The sequence below is a fragment of the Ammospiza caudacuta genome, chromosome 18, assembly GCF_027887145.1.
Source record: "Ammospiza caudacuta isolate bAmmCau1 chromosome 18, bAmmCau1.pri, whole genome shotgun sequence".
NCBI lineage: Eukaryota > Metazoa > Chordata > Aves > Passeriformes > Passerellidae > Ammospiza > Ammospiza caudacuta.
The window spans coordinates 5,740,516-5,758,158 of record NC_080610.1 but is presented as its reverse complement, the minus strand read 5'-3'; the positions used below and the strand labels follow the sequence as shown (position 1 = coordinate 5,758,158).

Genomic DNA, 17,643 nt, shown 5'->3' with positions numbered 1-17,643 from the left:
ATAGCATAAACAGCCTGTTCCTTTCTCAGTGTAGGCTGCCGTGTCACTCCTCAGTAAATTGAAAACCATTATGGAAATAGATCTTTATTTACTTGGGGTAAATAAAGATCTATTTCCATAATGGTTTACTTGGGGTAAATAAAGATCTATTTATTTTGGGGGTTTTTCCCCCCTATGTTGTTTTAGAGATAATACTGATTTCCTGGCTCTCTTTCAGGCTTCCCCACAGTAGGTTTCACCTTACAGATGTCATGTTCAGTAATAACGGAATAATTTGCTAAAAAATTGACCCTAATGTTTTAAATTCGTTAGTTTCTGCTGCTCTTCAATGCTTTGGCTAAGTTCAGCAAGAGGCTGAGACGGCAAATTCAGTCCAGGTGCGAGGAAATGGCTTTGCGGGCTTTCCCCCGCTTGCTGAAGCGGCTCGGGCACTTGGGAACGCGAGTTTAGGAGCGCAGCGCGGTTCTGCCGGGGGCTGTGCAAACTCGGCTCAAGCCCTTTAACTGCAGCAGCAGGAGTCGTTCCACAGGGGCCGGACCAGGCGCGGGTTTCGCTGCCCGGGGCGCTCCCGGGGCCGGGGCGCTGGGAGCCTCGGCGGGCGGGCGGGCGGCGTCGGGCTGGGCGCTCTCCCATCACCGCAGCCCGTGCTCGCAGGGCCCCGCGGCAGCCCCCCCGCCCCGCCCGGCCCCGGCCCCGGCCCGGGGCGGCTCCCTTGGCTCGGCGCCGCTCGGTCCCGCCTGCCCGGAGCGCTGGGCTTTCCGCGCCGCCCGCCCGCCGCAGCGCAGCCCCATGTCCGCGCTCCCCGCCGGCGCCGACATCAAGCGGGCTCTGGAGAACAGCCCCGAGACCAACATCGAGGATGAGCTGCCCGACGAGCCGCCGCCGCCGCGGCCCAAGAACTACCTGCTCCTCAGCATCCTCTCCTGCTTCTGTCCCGCCTATCCCGTCAACATCGTCGCCTTCGTGTTCGCCGTCATGGTGAGTAGCACCTCCGGCTCGGGCTCCGAGCGGCCCCGGCAGGGACAGGGGCATCGGCCGCCCTGGAGCCGCTTGTCCCGGAGCCTGCGGACACCGGGCGAGGCAGCGAGCCTGGGAGCATCCGCAGGCGCGGGCAGGGGCACCGCCGAGCTATCCCAGCAGCGATGGAAAGCGTGGAGTGAAAGGCAGCTTCCAACAAGTTCGCACTGTCAGGTGGCGGGTTTATTCCAGTTAGCGGGGTTTGTTACATCAACTAAGGCGCACGCTGAACTGGACAGAGTATCTGTGTGAAAGTGTCAGCTGGAGAACAGAAATCAGATTTGGTTTCTGCTTTAGCTAATCAAATATAATAGGAGTGCCTTTTTCCAGTAAACAGGCTCTTTGATACTATTTGTTAGAATAATACAGATTATGATAACGATTGGCAATTGCCCGTGTAAATTGAGTATCAAACACATTGAGAGAACAGCCTTACTCCTACAATCTGAAATTGATACACGTTGTCCTTAATAAACCAGCAATCCCCTTAACTTCCAAAGGATTGTTGGAACAGAATCTCCTTCTCTGGGTTAAAAGTTGCAGAGTCAGATCCAGAGTTTTCTCGTTCATATACATGATCGGTGTTATCAGTAACACTGCAATGTATTTCTGTTGTTTAGGAGCTGAAAAAGGTTTAAAACATGTTGTGTATTTTCATCCTTTTCTCTGACAGCCAAGCTGAGAAGGTAAGTAAAAATGTAGTTATTTCTTTTTGCAATTAAGTATAAGAATAGCTAACTATGTCTAAAATATCCCAAAACACACTCTTGTAAAGAGTGATGAGTAAAGATTGATGAGAAATCACATTGCTGAAGTTTGAAAACTACTATTCTAAAGCCATTGTTTAAGTTTTTGGGGTTTTGTGTGGTTTTTTGTTTTGGTTTGGTTTTTTTTTTTTGCCTTTTTTTTTTTTTTTGTGGTTAAGTATTAGCTGTCTTGTTTCTTTCTTCTTCTTTTTTTTTTTTTTAATTTTCTTCCTTCTGCATTTATTTCCTTTGTTTTTACCTGAACTATACAGTATGCTTTTTTCCTTATTTTGGGAAGGTTTGGTTCTGCTGGTACTCAGCATCCTTTCCGTCCATGGGCACAGAGGGTGCTATATAAAGTAATGAGAGCTGGTGATCTGGGGCTGGGAGCGTCTGTTCCCTGTGACACTGCTTTCATCAAGGTGCTGGGGCTGTACAGAAGTTAACTGTCAAGGACAGAATTTGGCCTCTAAAGATTTTTGCACCCCATATGGAGAAATCTCCACCCCCAGCCTGGTTGAAGTTCATGCAGGCTTCTGGAGTCAGGCATCAGTAGCTGTTAGCAGGGGGTTTGAAGGAACCAGGGTGGGAAGAGCACTTCCTGAATGCTGAACAGCCTGTGCAGGTCTCAGCTGCCCACTCCCTTACAGGGGAAACAAAAACCAGACCAGTGACCTCCCCTGTCTGGGAATAGCTTCTGTTTCAACACATCCTACCTAAAACCTCTCCTTTTCTATAAAAATAGCATGTCCAACTTCTTTTCCACAGCCTGACCCCCCTGCCTTTCCAAGCTGCAACCTGTAACTGCTGCATTATCTTCAGCTGCAGGTTCTGCATTTTAGCCTGGGCTGGTTTTATTTCCACTTCTGCTGGGATCTGCACCTCCCTCCCTTTCTCAGCTGGAGCTGCCAAGGGTTAACACTGAGATACAAGGGTGGGTTATTTTCTTTTCTTACAGAAGACACCTTTACGGTCTGCAGAGCTTACCTGAGACTCTGGGTCAGATTTAAAGACCCTCAAAAGTGGATTTTCTACAAATTTCCACTTCATAAAATGGACCTAAAGGGAAAAGACCTACTGGCTTCTAGAGGGGGCATGGTTCAGCACCCTGTGTACCTGTGTCATGCCCTCCTTAACTGTTCTAAATTCAGACAATGTTTTCACTCTAAAAGTAGAGTCTGGGCTCTAACACACCCCCAAAATAAGTGACAGATTTGTCTTCAGTCTCTTCTGTCTCTTCTGCTGCCCCATTTACAACTCCAGCACTGGTTTCCTCACTCCTTTCTCACCTTTGGAGGCTCAAACCTCACCGTTACAGATCTTACCTCCTTTACTTTATTTTTAGAATAAACCTTTTGCAAGTTCTCCTTATTGCAATAATAACTTTCCTTGCTCCTTACCTGTTTCTCATGGCAGGGGTCAGAGGAGAGCTTGTAGAAAGGGCATTATTGCCATCACTGTGTTGCCATATTGGCATTACAAGAGCACCCCTGGCCACTTGCAGGGTGAGCACTGCTCAGCATTTCTGGCAAATGGAGTTCTGTTTTCCCCAAGACTCCTGGCTGTAGGATCACTGCTCTCAATAGCTTTGTGCAGCCCCAGATGCCATCATTTCTGCTCCTTGTTGCTTCCAGCAGCTGTGTCACTGTGAGCAGCTGTGTCACACTGCTCTGCCATCAGTTGGCTCAGTCAGCCCCAGGGACACCTCCCTCAGCTCTGCCCTCTTCTTTCCCATACAAGTGTAATAACCACAGGCAAGAGTTTTGGGGCAGGACCAGGTCAGGAGGCTTCTTGTGGCTCAGGAGATTTCTCTGGTGTGGGGCTGGGGCTGGGCACTGTCACTGAGCTCTTTGGCTCCTTCTCTGCAGTGGTGAGCCCAAAGAGCTCTCAGTGAGCTGCCAGCTGTGCCTGAGACCTGGCTGGGTGGACTGGCTGTGTCTGGCTCATGGGGTCACAGCTAGAGGGGGGCTGTGGAATAACTCTGGGAAATGAATCAGATATTTTCAATGCCAGCACTGAGGTCTGACAATTGAACACGTTTTGTTGGCCCTTCTCATTGCCCCCCTTCAGCTGTCTTCATTTCAGAGATCTCTCACCTGAGAGATGTCAGACTAGTTCTGTAATTCCATCGGGCTTTACATTTGTAACAACCTCCAAACAGTCTCTCCAAAGCTATTTCTCACTGATTTTTGCTCCAAACTCCCTTTTGCTGTTGACACATTTGTGTTTAATCATTTCCATGCTTCAAACAACATATGTGGTCAAGCTGTGACAATCTTGGCTCATCTGCCTCTGATAGTAACAAGTTCTTTGTCTGCATTTGTTGCTGTGGGATTCAGATGCCTTGTCTTTATATGGGTTTCCCTAAGCAGAGACAACAAATTAGAGGGTGGTGGAAGCCTTAGGGACAGGAAAGGATGGACCTTGCTTTCTCACCTCTTTTAATTGGGATCCTAAGGAGCCATGTGCAGTGTGTTGGCTGTGGCCAGCTCAGTGACCAGCAGTGACCAATGTTTCTGTATTTAGAAAGTTTGCTTGCAGAGTTTATTATTTATACACCCCTTGTTAGGTAGCTTGTAGGTACCTGGATATCTAACACCATATGGGACAGCCTGAACTCACTTCAGGAATATTAAACAGCATATTTAATATTCAGGAATATTAAACAGCAGGGCTCAGCAGCTGCTGTTAAGGCATTTTTGCACGGCCCTGCCTTTGCAAACTGGAAGGTTTTTGCTCTTCCTCAGCAGCACCCTGCAGAGCCAGCTCCCCTTTCACTCCCCTGCTCAGCACCTGCCTGTTCTGAACTGCTCCCCAAGCGCCCCCTCTCCTTTGTGTTTCCCTGGGAGCTGTTCCTACAGTGAGGAGTCACCCTGAGTCAGCAGGTCTGGTTCTTCCTTAGCTCTGAACTAGAGAGTGTCTCCTTTCCAGGCACAGCCAATTGAGGTTCACCCAGCCTGCCTTACAGAGCCTAGAAAATGCTGATCAGAGAACCTCAGTCTGCTCTGCCCAGATCTGTAAAAAAGTAGAGGAAGATTTCTGAAGTAACTCAGTGTTCTTTCATGGTTTTGCCATGGTCAGTGCTCTGGGGGTGTGGAACAAGAAATACACATAAAAAGGGATTAATATTTTATAGCTAATTCAGACCATTTCTGTTCACATGAGTTTAAGTCACTTTATTGTTGAACTGAGAATGTTTTATAAATAGATGTGTGTGAACCTGGTGAAGTCACTGAGATTACTCAAGTAAATAAACAACTGCAGAACTGTGGCTTTAATTTACATTATGACTTCATAGCCAGTGAGGTAGCAGAAACCTGAGAAATCATATGGTGTTAGGCTGAAAAGGGCTGAAATTTGTTTTAAAAGTTGGACAGACCTCATACAGATGTTGTGTTTTCAATATATTGCCAAGCCCTTGGAAATAAATAGATGTAACAGTTAAAGCTTTAACAGTTGTTGTTATCTCTGTCTAATATTGAAAACTGGAAACTTGACCAGGAGCCCTTTGAAGCAGATGGAAGTAATGAATTTCAGAAAGCTTTACATCAGACCCCAACCACTCCCTCAAACCTCTTATTTTTTTATTGAATGCTTTCTAAGTTATTTCATTTAATTTAAACCTCTTCATAGAGAAACTTTGGTCTCCTTCCTGACTCTCCCAAATCCTATTCTTTATCATTAATGTTGTTTTCCTCCTCTTCATCGTGGATTTATATTAAAATGGCATTATTTATTAAAGTTTGTATGGTGAATTATTTATGCAGTACCTGCAAAAATCACATGGACATTTTCCAGACTTCCTAAATACATTAGTAAAATGACCCAGAACTGCAAGCTGATGCTGTCAGGTCTTGCTTACAACTCTGTCTCACTTTTGAGACCACAAGCTGGGGAGCTGAGTCGATGGTGTCTGCAGAACCCCCCTGCAGATGCCGTGCCAGGGGAGTGCTTTGATAAGAGGTGAGCACAAAGTCAGGGCCAGGGTGTCTGTGCTGCTTCTCTGTTTCTCCCTGCAGCCACAGTGGCATTGGTGGGTGTTGGCACACACAGGAGGAGGTCAGTCTGCTCAAGGCCAGCTGAGCTGTGTTTCTCCTCATAATCCTTTTAAAGACCTTTCCAAATGTACTTGGAGAAAGCTCTTCTGCAGCCAGGTCTGCTGGGGACAGTGGAGTGGCTTTGGTGACAGGACAGTGCCAGCCCCTTTGTAGCACGATCAGGGCTGGCACTGTCCTGTCTGACCATGTGCTCGTGTCCATCTCTCATTTCCATCTCTTCCCTCTTTCCCCATTACGTGCTTTCCAACCTCAATGAAATCTGACAGCAGAGCAGAGGTTTTAGTGATATTCTTTGGGGACACAAACCAGAGAAATGTTTAGGCATGTGGGCTTCCAGGAAGGGAAGAAATGTATCAGTGCTCTCTTTAAGGACATGAGTGCATCAGCATCTCAGCCTTTTGTAGGCTCCAGAGAATAAGTACCTGCACTTATCCTTGAGATGCAGTTCTAGGAACGCAGGCTGTGTTGCTTTGGGACTGTCTGGGCTGGGCTGATGCTCCTGCAGTGCTGACACCACGGGTGCACCCAGCCCATTAGCTCTGCGTGCTCACTAATTGACACAGCACACACATCATGCCCCTCATTGCTTTCCTGCTTGGGAGAAATGGCTCTACAGCAGTGCTTGGTGTGCTCTGAACTTCATCCCTTTCCTGCCCTCCACAGTCTCAGCTCTTCACTCTGTTGTTCTGTTTGCTGCAAAAAGTGATTTATAGCTGAAGCACTTTCATTTTGGCACTTGGTGATACCTCATACAGTTGTTTTCTAGAGACATCTGAATTCTCTAGTCCAGAGAGCAGTTAATTTGATCAGGTCCCCATATCTCTCCCCCTACTCTTCCCATTTCTCTGATACCTCCTGAAATATATACAAGATACTAAAAACCATGTTGTGACTAATCTGATTCCCTGAGGAAGTATGCTGAGTTCAATAGTGAAATCTGATCTAGAAATCTGGACTCAGTGTTATGGCTTATGAACTCAAACTCTCATGATTTTACAAAAGAATTCTTAGGAATAATGCCCTTTTTAATGCTTTGATAGCATATCATTCTTGGGAAAAAATTCTACAAACTGTGTTTAGACTCCTATGCTACAGCACTTTGTGTGGTTCACTGAATCTTTTCCTTTAGAAATGGTTTGGTTAAACCAAAAATTAATTCAGAAAATCCTACAGTCTGTCTCACAGAAGTGTAGAGGGTCAGAGTGGTCCTATCACACATTGCAATCTGAGCATGTAATGAATGTACAGCATCTGCTAAGCCATGGGTGGGTAGAGAGAAACTCGAGTCTCTTGAGATAATATAGGGATAGCTGATGCACACCTCTGGATGGATATGATCATAATTATCAGTGTCTATGATCATAATTATCAGTGTCTATGATCATAATTATCAGTGTCTTCCAGAATGCAAAGGAACACAACTTCTAGCCCATGATGATGGCACTCAGATGTTTTGTTCAGATGCCCTATATTTTTTCAGTCTGTATTTTTCCCACCACTAGCAAACTACCCATTAATTCTTCAAACTTTGTTTGGAAAAGTAAAATATTGGAAAAATAGGTAATTAGTAAGCCTTTTAGAGTTTTGCTGAAACTTTCTCTCAAAATGCAGCCTGTTTATGCTCTTTTTTATGCTTATATCTTGTAAAGCATAAGAATTTATCTCACTGCTAGTGAAGTGGCAAATAATAATTCCCATATACCACAAAACTATTTCCAAAAATAAAAGCCACTGGTTTATGCAAGTGGGTTGATGTTGGTTTGACAGCTTTTATGCTGGTGTGTGTGGTATTTTTTGGGTCCCACGTCATTGGGAGGAAAGATGAATCTGACTTCATGTTCTTAGAAGGCTAATTTATTATTTTATGATATTATATTATATTAAAATACTATACTAAACTAAACTAAAGAATATAGAGAGGATATTTACAGAAGGCTAGAAGATACTAATGAAAAACTTGTGACTCTCTCCAGAGCCTCAACACAGCTGGCTGTGATTAGCCATTCAATTAAAACAATTCACATATTGGATAAACAATCTCCAACCACATTCCAAAGCAGCAAAACACAGGAGAAGCAAATCAGATAATTATTGTTTTCTTTTTTTCTCTGAGGCATCTCACCTTCTCAGGAGAAGAATCCTGGGCAAGGGAATTTTTCAGAAAATATTACAGTGACAGGTGTGTATCATATAAACAAAGGCCCACCACTGAACAAAAAACAAACAAACCACAAAACAAACAAACAAACAAAAAAGAGCTGTAGCTTCAATGAAAGTTACTGAAAATTGTCGGCAATGGAGAGAGATGGGGAGACTGACTTGGTGATCAGAATTCAATTTTATTGTGGGATACAAATGCTTATATACTATTTCAGGGAGACTAGTAATGTGTACTACAATGATTAGGTTAAAATCACATACACAAACTTATGCATATAACAGCATCTCTTGCTTGCAGAGTTTAATGGGATTTTCTTTTTCTGGTAAACTGTTTGATTTCATCTTCTTGCAATCCAGGTCTAATTTTCAAAGTCCTGTTTGCTTTTGCCAAAGCATCCTGTTATCAAATCTCTTATGTTTACCAGGTCCAAAGTCCATCATCTGTCCTGTGTCCCCCAACATTCCAACAGAAAATGAGTGGAACAGAAAATTGGACTCCCTGCTTACCCTGACAGCGGACATTGATTTGTTCTGTTGGTTCAGCGCTGCCGTGCTGCTTTGCCTACAGGTTTGTGTTTGAAGGGCAGAGTGTGATTCCCTGTTTGCCCCCTGCAGGCTCTGAACAGTTACAACCAGGGGGACATAGAAGGCTCCAAGCGGCTGGGTCGCAACGCGCTCTGGGTGGCCGTGGCCTCCATCATCATCGGCCTCATCATCATCGGCATCTACTGCGCGGTTCACTTCACAACGGTGAGCAAGGGCTCCCACAGCCCTCCCTCAGGCACTGAGGGCTGCCACAGCCACCTCTCTTTATCTATCTGGGGATGCATGTATGCTTTCCAAAAGGATTTTATTGTATTCTACACCTTAGAAAATTCTGTTGTCTGTGGTTAAACACAAGCGGCTCTGTCTTGGCAGCAGGTGGTTTTCTAGAAGCTCTTGCAGCTCCAATATATTTTTCCGATTTTGGCCAGTTGGTTTTGGGTTTTCTCCTCCTCAGCTTCACCATCTTTCATACCAAGTGACCTGAGATCTTTAAATTTCAGGTAACAGAGTCCCCAGGTGCTAATTTTCAGTCTCATGGTCTGGCCAACAGATCTTTTAGCTCTGCAAGGAGGAGACAACAGTCAGTTACTCCTCTACTGTTTGACAGTAAAATAGATGACCAGAACTATATCAAAAGTGATCAAAAATGTCATTCTGACTTGTGTCTCTGTGGGGTAAGGCCCTTCACTCTCTATGCTGTGTTATTGTCCTCCCACACCTGCAATAATAGAAACAAACAAATTAATCTCTGGGGTTACCCAAATGGATTACTGGAAAAGAGAACAAAAGCAATTGAGGGTATTGATAATCTTTCTTAAGGTTGTGCAACAATGTATTCTTTTCTCCACAGTACTGTGCACTTCCCATTAAAATAACCAATTTAAATGAATTTATTATTGGCTGGTTTGGTTGGAGGGCATTTCAGTGCACTGCACAAACTTATGCATAAGCTATAAACAGAGAACACCCCATTTACCACTGAAATGAAGACATCTCTGAGGAGTGGAATGCAGTAACTGGTTAAACGTGTACAGCATTTTCATACAAAAATTGAAATACAACATATTGAGCTGCAGGGAAGTTACTGGACAGGGGGTCCAGCTCTGTGGGACATTATTAGATGTTGTTTCAGACTCTAAGTGTCCTGTGCATTCATTAATTTTCTGTGCATTTTGCAAGCAGGAGTCTTGGTTCAGCTTGTGTTCAGCTCATTCAGCACTGGCAGATTCAAACCCAAGGCTCTTCAGGCTGGGGGTGCCAAGTTTTGTAACTGACAGCAGCAGTAAATTCCACCTCCTTACTCATCATTTCTCAGGCAAGGAGAGCAGCTCAGTTATTTTTTCAAAGTAGGGGAGGGAAGGGCAGTGTGAGGAGTGGCAGACAGCACTGGCCAGAAGCATTCACAGTGACCAGGCAGCAGTAAACCAGTATATTACAACTTTGTTTTTCCTTTGAGGACTTTTTAATTTGATTTTGGTTCTGGGAGGTTTTTTTTTAAGAGAAAACTCTCTATTGGGTAGAAGGTGCCTGGGAACCCTCAGAACACTGCTGAGATATTAATTTCTGTACATAGTTTCCACAGAGCTTCCTTGGCCAAATGGTACCATGACTTTTGTGAGGAGTTCAGGTTCACTGGATTCACTCTGCTCTCTTACCCTTCCAGCCTCTTCACTGCTCCCCTTCTCCCTCTCACTTGTCATCCTCCAAAGAGCCTTTGCTTCTAGGAAAGGATTTGATGGCAACAACAATCTTTTGATGTGAAAATGAGTGAACAGAAGCATCCAGCTGGTCTTTCGACTCTCCATGCTTACCTGGGTCCCCTCTGTTACCTTACTCTTGGACCTTTTTACTTTATACTAAATTGTCTTAGTCTGACATTCCACTGCTGTGAATGGCTTTTCACACTCCATTCAGTGACCTCACACCCATTTGTGCCTTTCTCATGATTATTTACTGACAGCCACTCTGCTGGAGTGATTGTAAATTAGTTCTATGCTAACTTTAATATATGTTTCAATATTAGTAAGGTAGCACAAAATAGCCTTGATACAATAATATGGCAGATTTATTTGATCACCATTAAGCACAGATTTAATGTTTCCATGACCTACACATGCATTTTTCCTGGAAGTTAGACTTTAGCAGTATGTATGAAAAGCTTGACCCTTCCAAGATTAATTCCTGTACTTTATCCACTTGAAATTAATCAGATACCACCGTACCCAGTTCTTTCTGCTGACATTCCTTGTGGCTTCTTTTGGTCTTCAAGGGATAACAAATCTCACTGCAAATTACCTTGGGGAGATACTGCTGCCAGCATCAAAAATGCTAAGTGTACTGAGAACTTAAGTTCTCTTCCACAACATCCAGCCTCTGAGAGGCAACAAAAGTGAGACATCCAAGTCAGGTTGGCAGGGGGGAATCTCCATCAATTGTTACACAACTTTTCTTATAGATACAGGAACTTGAGTCAGGCTCAGCTGGCTCTGAAGCCTCCTTCAAAACAACTCCACATGCCCCAGCCAGGAGAAGAATATCTAGTCAGGTGTGCTGAGGGCAGAAATGGTAGAAGTTGCAGAGAGAGGAAGAGCAGGAAATTCCTGCTTTGAGCAAACAATGATTTTATACCACCAATAATACCCCCAAATGTACTCCCAATAATAGTGCCAGACTTGGGAAGAGGAAGACCCTTTCACTTTTCAGCAAACCCCCACTTGCAAGTGTCCTCATGTGCCGTCCTTGGTTGGTTCAGTCACAGAGCAGCAGTAGCACAGGAGTAACAGCAGCCAACACCTACACATCTACTGCAGGGAAGAAACAGCCTTGACTTCTCATTTTGAGGATTTACTCAGAGCTAAGTCAGTTTGGGGCTTCTCCTGCTGCCTCAGAGAGCCTCCTTTGTCTCAAACACTGGCATGTTATCTTTAGCTAACATATATTAAGATATGTAGTGATACATATTTATATCCTGGAGTAGGGCCCACCCAACACTTGGGAACCATCTATGATCTGCAGCCATGGCCCCAAATGTAGGCAAGGGGAAGCCATCACTTGCATCACTGGAGCTGACAGCCCAGCAACAGAACTTGTGTGTCCTGATCAGTGTGAAGTGGCATGTCCCTCATCCTGCTGAGGGCTCTGAGTGCAGAGCTGTGCTGTGTGTGAGATCAGGGCTGGGCCTCATTCCACACTGGGCCAAATTTATCCTTACTCTTCCCCATTTGCTTTTAGCCTCCCCTGTCAGCTTCCCTTGTGCCCCTGCCTCGCCAGTCCCGAGGGCTGAGTTACATTTCCAGGGCTTGCTCAGATGTAACTTTAGCTGGCATTTGTGTCACCACAGTCTGGCCCTGCATGTGTGCCTCAGGCATGTTGTCCATCAAGGACTGCAGTGAGAAATGGGATGTATTTGCCTTCCCTGAGGGGACAGCACCGTGACCTGGAGCAGGGCAGGGCTGTGTGCCACAGCCTGTGTGTGCCATACCCTGTTTGCTCCCACCCAGTGCCCCTGTTATCATCATGCTCCTCTCAGAAACCTTTCCCCAGACTTGCACAGGCTTGCAGTCAGCCCTCCCACCTGTGGGCATTTTGTTCAGCAAAAGGTGGTGATCTTGTCAGTCATTGAGGGCTCTCAAGTCATTTACAATCTGTTTTCAGAGCAGCACCAACGTTTTTGAAGCAGATTCCAAATTCTGTTTTGGTTTGGGTTTTGCTGACATGAGACACCCTTGCATTACATTTGAGTTCTGCTGGCAGGGTTCAGGGAAACAAGAGCCTGGGCTGGATCCTCCTTACTTAAGTGAAGGAGATCCTAGATATCCCAAACCCTATTCTTAAATGTATCTAAACATGTCATGTTCTACTTCATGCTGCCATGTGAGTAGTTCAGAACACTAGTCAGCTCCCCACAGCGCCTTACTAGACCACCTCTAGTGTCTGAGTGACACTTTGCTCACATGAGTTTTGCCACCCAGCTGAGCCACGAGGCATTTCATGTACAGCCCACATCTTCTGTGCTCCTCTCTTGTGGACTTCTGCAGTCTGGACAAGTAGGAGTGAGCCAAGCAGAAATGTGGAGGGTGAGTGAGAGGTGTTAGAGAGAAGTAAAAACTCCAGTAGACTGAGACAGCAACAGTTTTGCTCTGAGGAAGGAAGCCAAAACGCTGTGAGTTTGGAATTTTATGCAAACCATTATGGTATTTCAGTGCTTTCGTAGAGGAGCCTGAACTTCTGACCCCTTCTTTAATCTCACTTGATTTAGAACTTCACCCCAGGGAAGCCACAGAAATGCCACCTGTCAGCATGGCTTCCAAGGAACACAGAGCCAGCCAGGCTGTGAGGAAAGCACCAGCTTGCACTGCTCAGAATCAGAAGGGTTTTAAATCAAGCTCATGTGCAGTAATGCAGCATTGGTAATTCCAGGTAGGAGGAAAAGGAGAAGTGTTTAGACTGTGCAGCTGTGACAGATGTACACATACAGTTTCCTCACTGACTTAGAAATAATTCTTCAGGAGGAAAAGGAGTGCAAGTTTATTTTTAGTATCTGTGCTGTCCTGTTCCTGAAGCTCTCAGAAGCCTTGAAGGCATTCCACTCAGTGACTGCCTGTCTTTCAGAGACAGGACAAGATGAAGACCAGCACGAGGACAGGGATTACTCAGCCAGCCTCCAGATCTTTACACTGGCCATCCTGTCCTCTGCACCTTACCATAAAAATAAACGAGTCAGGGTCTTGTGCTGCAGGGACTGGCCTGCCAGTAAGGGATAGAGCTCCAAGCCTGAAGTCAGGGCATTCCTGCTCTATAATTCTTGGTGTCCATCCAGCCAGGGAGCTCATACTGCTGCTTTTCTGTGGTAAGGGCACATACTGGTTATTTCCTTGATCCTTACCTTGTTTCACTGGATTTGTGAAAACATAGGAGCCTAAAGTCCTCTACCTGTTTCTCAAAGTGTTTGCTCCCTCAGCTGGAAGGCTGAGTAGTGGCACAGTGTGCAGGTGCACAGACAGTGTGGTTACATCAGCCTGACTTCCTTAGCAAACCACATGAAGAATCCTGGTCCAGAAAGAGCTGTTTCATCTGTGCACAGAGGAGATGTTCCCACAATGGATTCTACCCAGTGGAGCCATGAGTAGCATCCAAGAGACAGTCAGCAAAGTCATCAATGCTGTCTGCAGGATATATTTACTGGGCAGTGCCTTGAGTACCAAATCCCTCCTTGAGGAGCTGCTAGAGTGTATCTGCCTGATGAGGAGATCCCTCAGACTCCAGCAGAACCCAGAATCCAGGGAGATTTCAGGGCATCCATGGCTATTGACTGAGAGCTTTCCCCTACACAGGAATTTGAGGGAACTCCTCAGATCTTTGCTCTCCTAGTGCACATGCACAGGACAGGTTTCCCAGTCCTTTTAAAGCATGTTGAGTGTTACTGTGGGATTTACCAAGTTCTCCACTGCCGGAGGGTTGTTCTTGTCTGACTGCTTTATGTACCACTCCAAGGAAGCAGAGATGCTGTTGACCTCATGAATCTTTGTCAAGTGAGAGCCCATTTCCTGGAATGGAAGGCCCTGATTTGCATTGATTCAGGTAACCCAGTTTAAAAATTCAGTTTGGATTGACAGATGACCAATGCCATTAGAAACTCAGCTCTTTGACTCAAAACTGTATTGAGCTGCTAGTCTAGAGGGATGTTTGTTAAGAGAACAAGTACCACTAATGTGGCATAATGTATCCATTAGATCTGTAGAATTAATAATTTAAACTCACAGGGCAAACTCTCTGTCTTCTCCTCCTTTAAACACACATATTTCTGTGTCCTTGCAGCATGCTATCTGAAGACCAGGACTGCACTTGGATGATATCAACATGTAAACCTCTGAAGGGGGGAAAAAGAAGAGATGGAAACCATTCCAGACTGTTAGCTCTGACCCTACACGTCTGCAGAGGCATGTTGCTGGTGAATGAACTGATAGCCCAGTTAGTTAATCAGCATGGCGTGACCAGGTTTTCAAAACTATTTATTTATAAGACATCTCAGTATAAAGCAGCATTTTTTCTTTTACCCTAATGTATAATGAGATCTTGCCCTAAAACAAAATCCCTTTTCTTTCTCTTTTCCATGGAATGTATGCTGGATCTGTGATGTTCCCTGGCTGACCCCAGCCACACAAAGCCAACATATCCAGACTGTTTATGGTGCACAGTGTAAGATCTGATGCACAGCCCACTGAAGCTAGTAGGAGAACTCCTGTTACTTCTGGCAGATTTTGGATCAGGCCATTAAGGATTTGTCCATTACTTTAAAATAGTCTCAACATGACACAACTGTACCCATGGGTTTGTGATTTTACCCTGCTCTGTGATTTTATAATGCTGTGGGCGCACTCTGACTCAGCAGCTGCTTTCTTTTGTCATCCTCAGCTTTTAGAACTTTACCTTGGATTTTTAAACACCTGGGACCGATTTCAATCACTTGATTATTGAGAGAGACTCTTGTTCCATTGCATCCATGTTTTTCTTAATAATTTATTTTTGTTTTGTTGTCTTTCATTGTTGCACTCCCTTGACTTAGCTCCTGTCCCGCATTAAATTTGCACTGATCATATTTTCCTCTTTAAACCTCACATATGTAAAAAGTTCCTATTTTTTTATCTGACAAAAGATCTTCTTTTTAAACAGATGTCCTTCATCCCTTTGTTGTTGTGCTTCCAGCAAGGCACATAGTTTCATTGTGTTCTGCTTTGTTCATGTGGGTTTTGTTTGGCTCATCCTCTCATCTCTATGACTGGTCTGTGTATCACTGCAGTTAGAGATGGACAGACTTCTGCACCTCTGCCTAGTTACAGACACACTTCCTGATCCTTAGACACTACTCAGCAAGCAGCCTCAGGTTCCAGAATGGATGGCCTCTAAATTACTGCAGTTTCTTGATACCTTGTGAAAATCTAGCATGGGACAGCTGTTTTCATTAGCTGTTTCACAGAATACAATTGTTTTGTCACACAAATATTCTACGTTAAAAGGAGTGAGCTCTGGTGAGCATTAAGATGTGGCTACACCCTCAGCAGCTGCTGAGAGCTTCTGAGCAGCTTCAAGAGAGCTGTGCCAACTTCCACTCCCTCTCCCTGCACCAACATCAACCTGGAGCGACTGCCCAGAAATCCAGGGAGTTCTGCAGGTGCAGGTGAGACAAGAATCATCTGTCAGGAGTTCAACAGCCTATTAAAAACGAAAAAAAAAATCCTCCCAGAAACCTTTACCTGTTAAAGCATATGCCTGGAAGTAGCATGTATTTTTTGTGCCTTGATATTATATTTTCAATGTGCTTTTTCGCTTTCCTTCCTGCCAAATTCTGTTTTTCATTGAAGTCAGTGAAGCATTACCTCTCCTTAATTGCTGCAGTATTAAACTTCACAAACACTGGTGAAGTCAGCTGATTTATTAAACATTTACACTGATCAGATTTGTCCACATGGGAATCTTGCCACTGATTTTGATGATCCCAAGAATTGGCTGTTCTGTGAACTCCTCTTTGGTTTTTGAATACTATTTTAATGGTCTGATATGTCTTGTGGGACTTTTAGTAGCTTGCCTTATTATCAGATATTATAGAAATGTCATTGACAAGTGAAATAAAATTACTTTTAATTCATGTCTATTCTGGTATGTGGGAAGTGTCTTTTCCTAAGTTTTGTTGCCTCTTCTATTGGAAAGAGTAATATCCCTTTTTCTAAGCCCTTGGACAGTTTCAGAATGAGGTGAATCACAGCAAAAGGAGGTTTCCAAAGTTGTGTGGGCACCAGAGGATAGGGATAGGCAACTTGAAGTATCTTTTAAACTGCCTGACAAGGGTTGAGATCAATAGGAGCTAGGCACCCGACTTGTTCAGAAGCTTTTGAAAACCATACTGGAAATCTAACTTGCATCTTGTTCCTCATAAATATCTTTGAAGTCTCACTCTTAATACAATTGAGAATTGAGCCATTGTACCTTCAGTGCTTCTGAAGATAAATGTTGGTACCTTACAGTGCTATTGATTGGTATAAAAATAAAGGCTTTATATTAAACCACTTAATGTGACAGAGAGGAGAGAATGCAGCAATTCCTCTAATGTCCTTAGTGCTTCTGTGTCATAGGTAATCTTATTTTTGCTTTACTAATGTATTGGTATTGGTTCTCTTCATTTATTTATGTTTACATAAATTTTCAACCATGTTTGGGAAGTGCAGCTTGTGCTGGAAAGAGGTCTGGTCCTTGTACAACCACATTGTTCTGGCATGTTCAGGATGGCAGAGACATCCCAAAGCAGGCAGCAAACACAGGGAGCATAAATGACATTTTAGTGCCCAAATCAGCAAGGCCCTAGTGCCAGCAGTGGATGTGGAAGGCAGAATGCAGGTGTCTGACTGAGGAATTTGTGCCTGCTCCATATTTAGAGGGGCATGTATACAAATTCCATTATCTCTGAAATTCATTGTTACACATCTAGATTTGGATTTGATCCATTATTCTGCATTGGACCCTCCTTATTTGGTAGGAAAAAAACCCCTGTTATATTATATATGTGCTGAATGATGTTATTTGATGAAACAGAGGGAGATGGGAAGCAGTAAGATGTATTTCAACTCAATATCTGTGTCCTGGGTGCATGAACAGAGTCTTCCTTCTGCAAAGCTGCTTCAGGCTTCCATTTTTTGGACACAGTGTCCTCGCACACTGAAGGCACCAACTAATGCCTCAAGTGCAGCTCCCTTTTCTTTCCTGCACATATTACAGGCAGAGACAGATGGCAATTTGAAATTGCTGGCCTCAGCTCCTGGATCATGTTGGCACCTTTGGCTTCTTACAAGGCAGCTGCATTCTGCAAAACAGCCCAGTGCACGTATCTTGATATGTAATCCTAGAAGAGGCTTCTAAATATAAGTGGGGGTTCTTTGCTGCTGTATGAAGGGGGTCAGCCAGATACTCAAAACGTGGTGTAAGTTTCTTCAGATTGCATAAAAAACAAATTATCTCGGGGATAATATGAAATTAAATTCTTGGGGTGCCTTCCTGCAGGCACAGCCAGGAGTTTACAGCCTTCCCCAGAAGATCAGCACTGGCTCTTCAATTTATGTTGTTGC

At 44.4% G+C, this 17,643-nt stretch overlaps 1 protein-coding gene across 1 annotated transcript; it reads left to right on the top strand.

The window, feature by feature from the left end:
• The first annotated feature begins 789 nt into the window (after positions 1-789).
• On the top strand, positions 790-16,172 carry TMEM233 (transmembrane protein 233). Its single transcript, XM_058816856.1, has 3 exons — positions 790-978; positions 8,597-8,731; positions 14,345-16,172. Exons 1-3 carry the CDS (start codon positions 790-792, stop codon positions 14,354-14,356), a joined length of 336 nt encoding a protein of 111 aa, XP_058672839.1. The 3' UTR covers positions 14,357-16,172.
• The last annotated feature ends 1,471 nt before the right edge of the window (positions 16,173-17,643 follow it).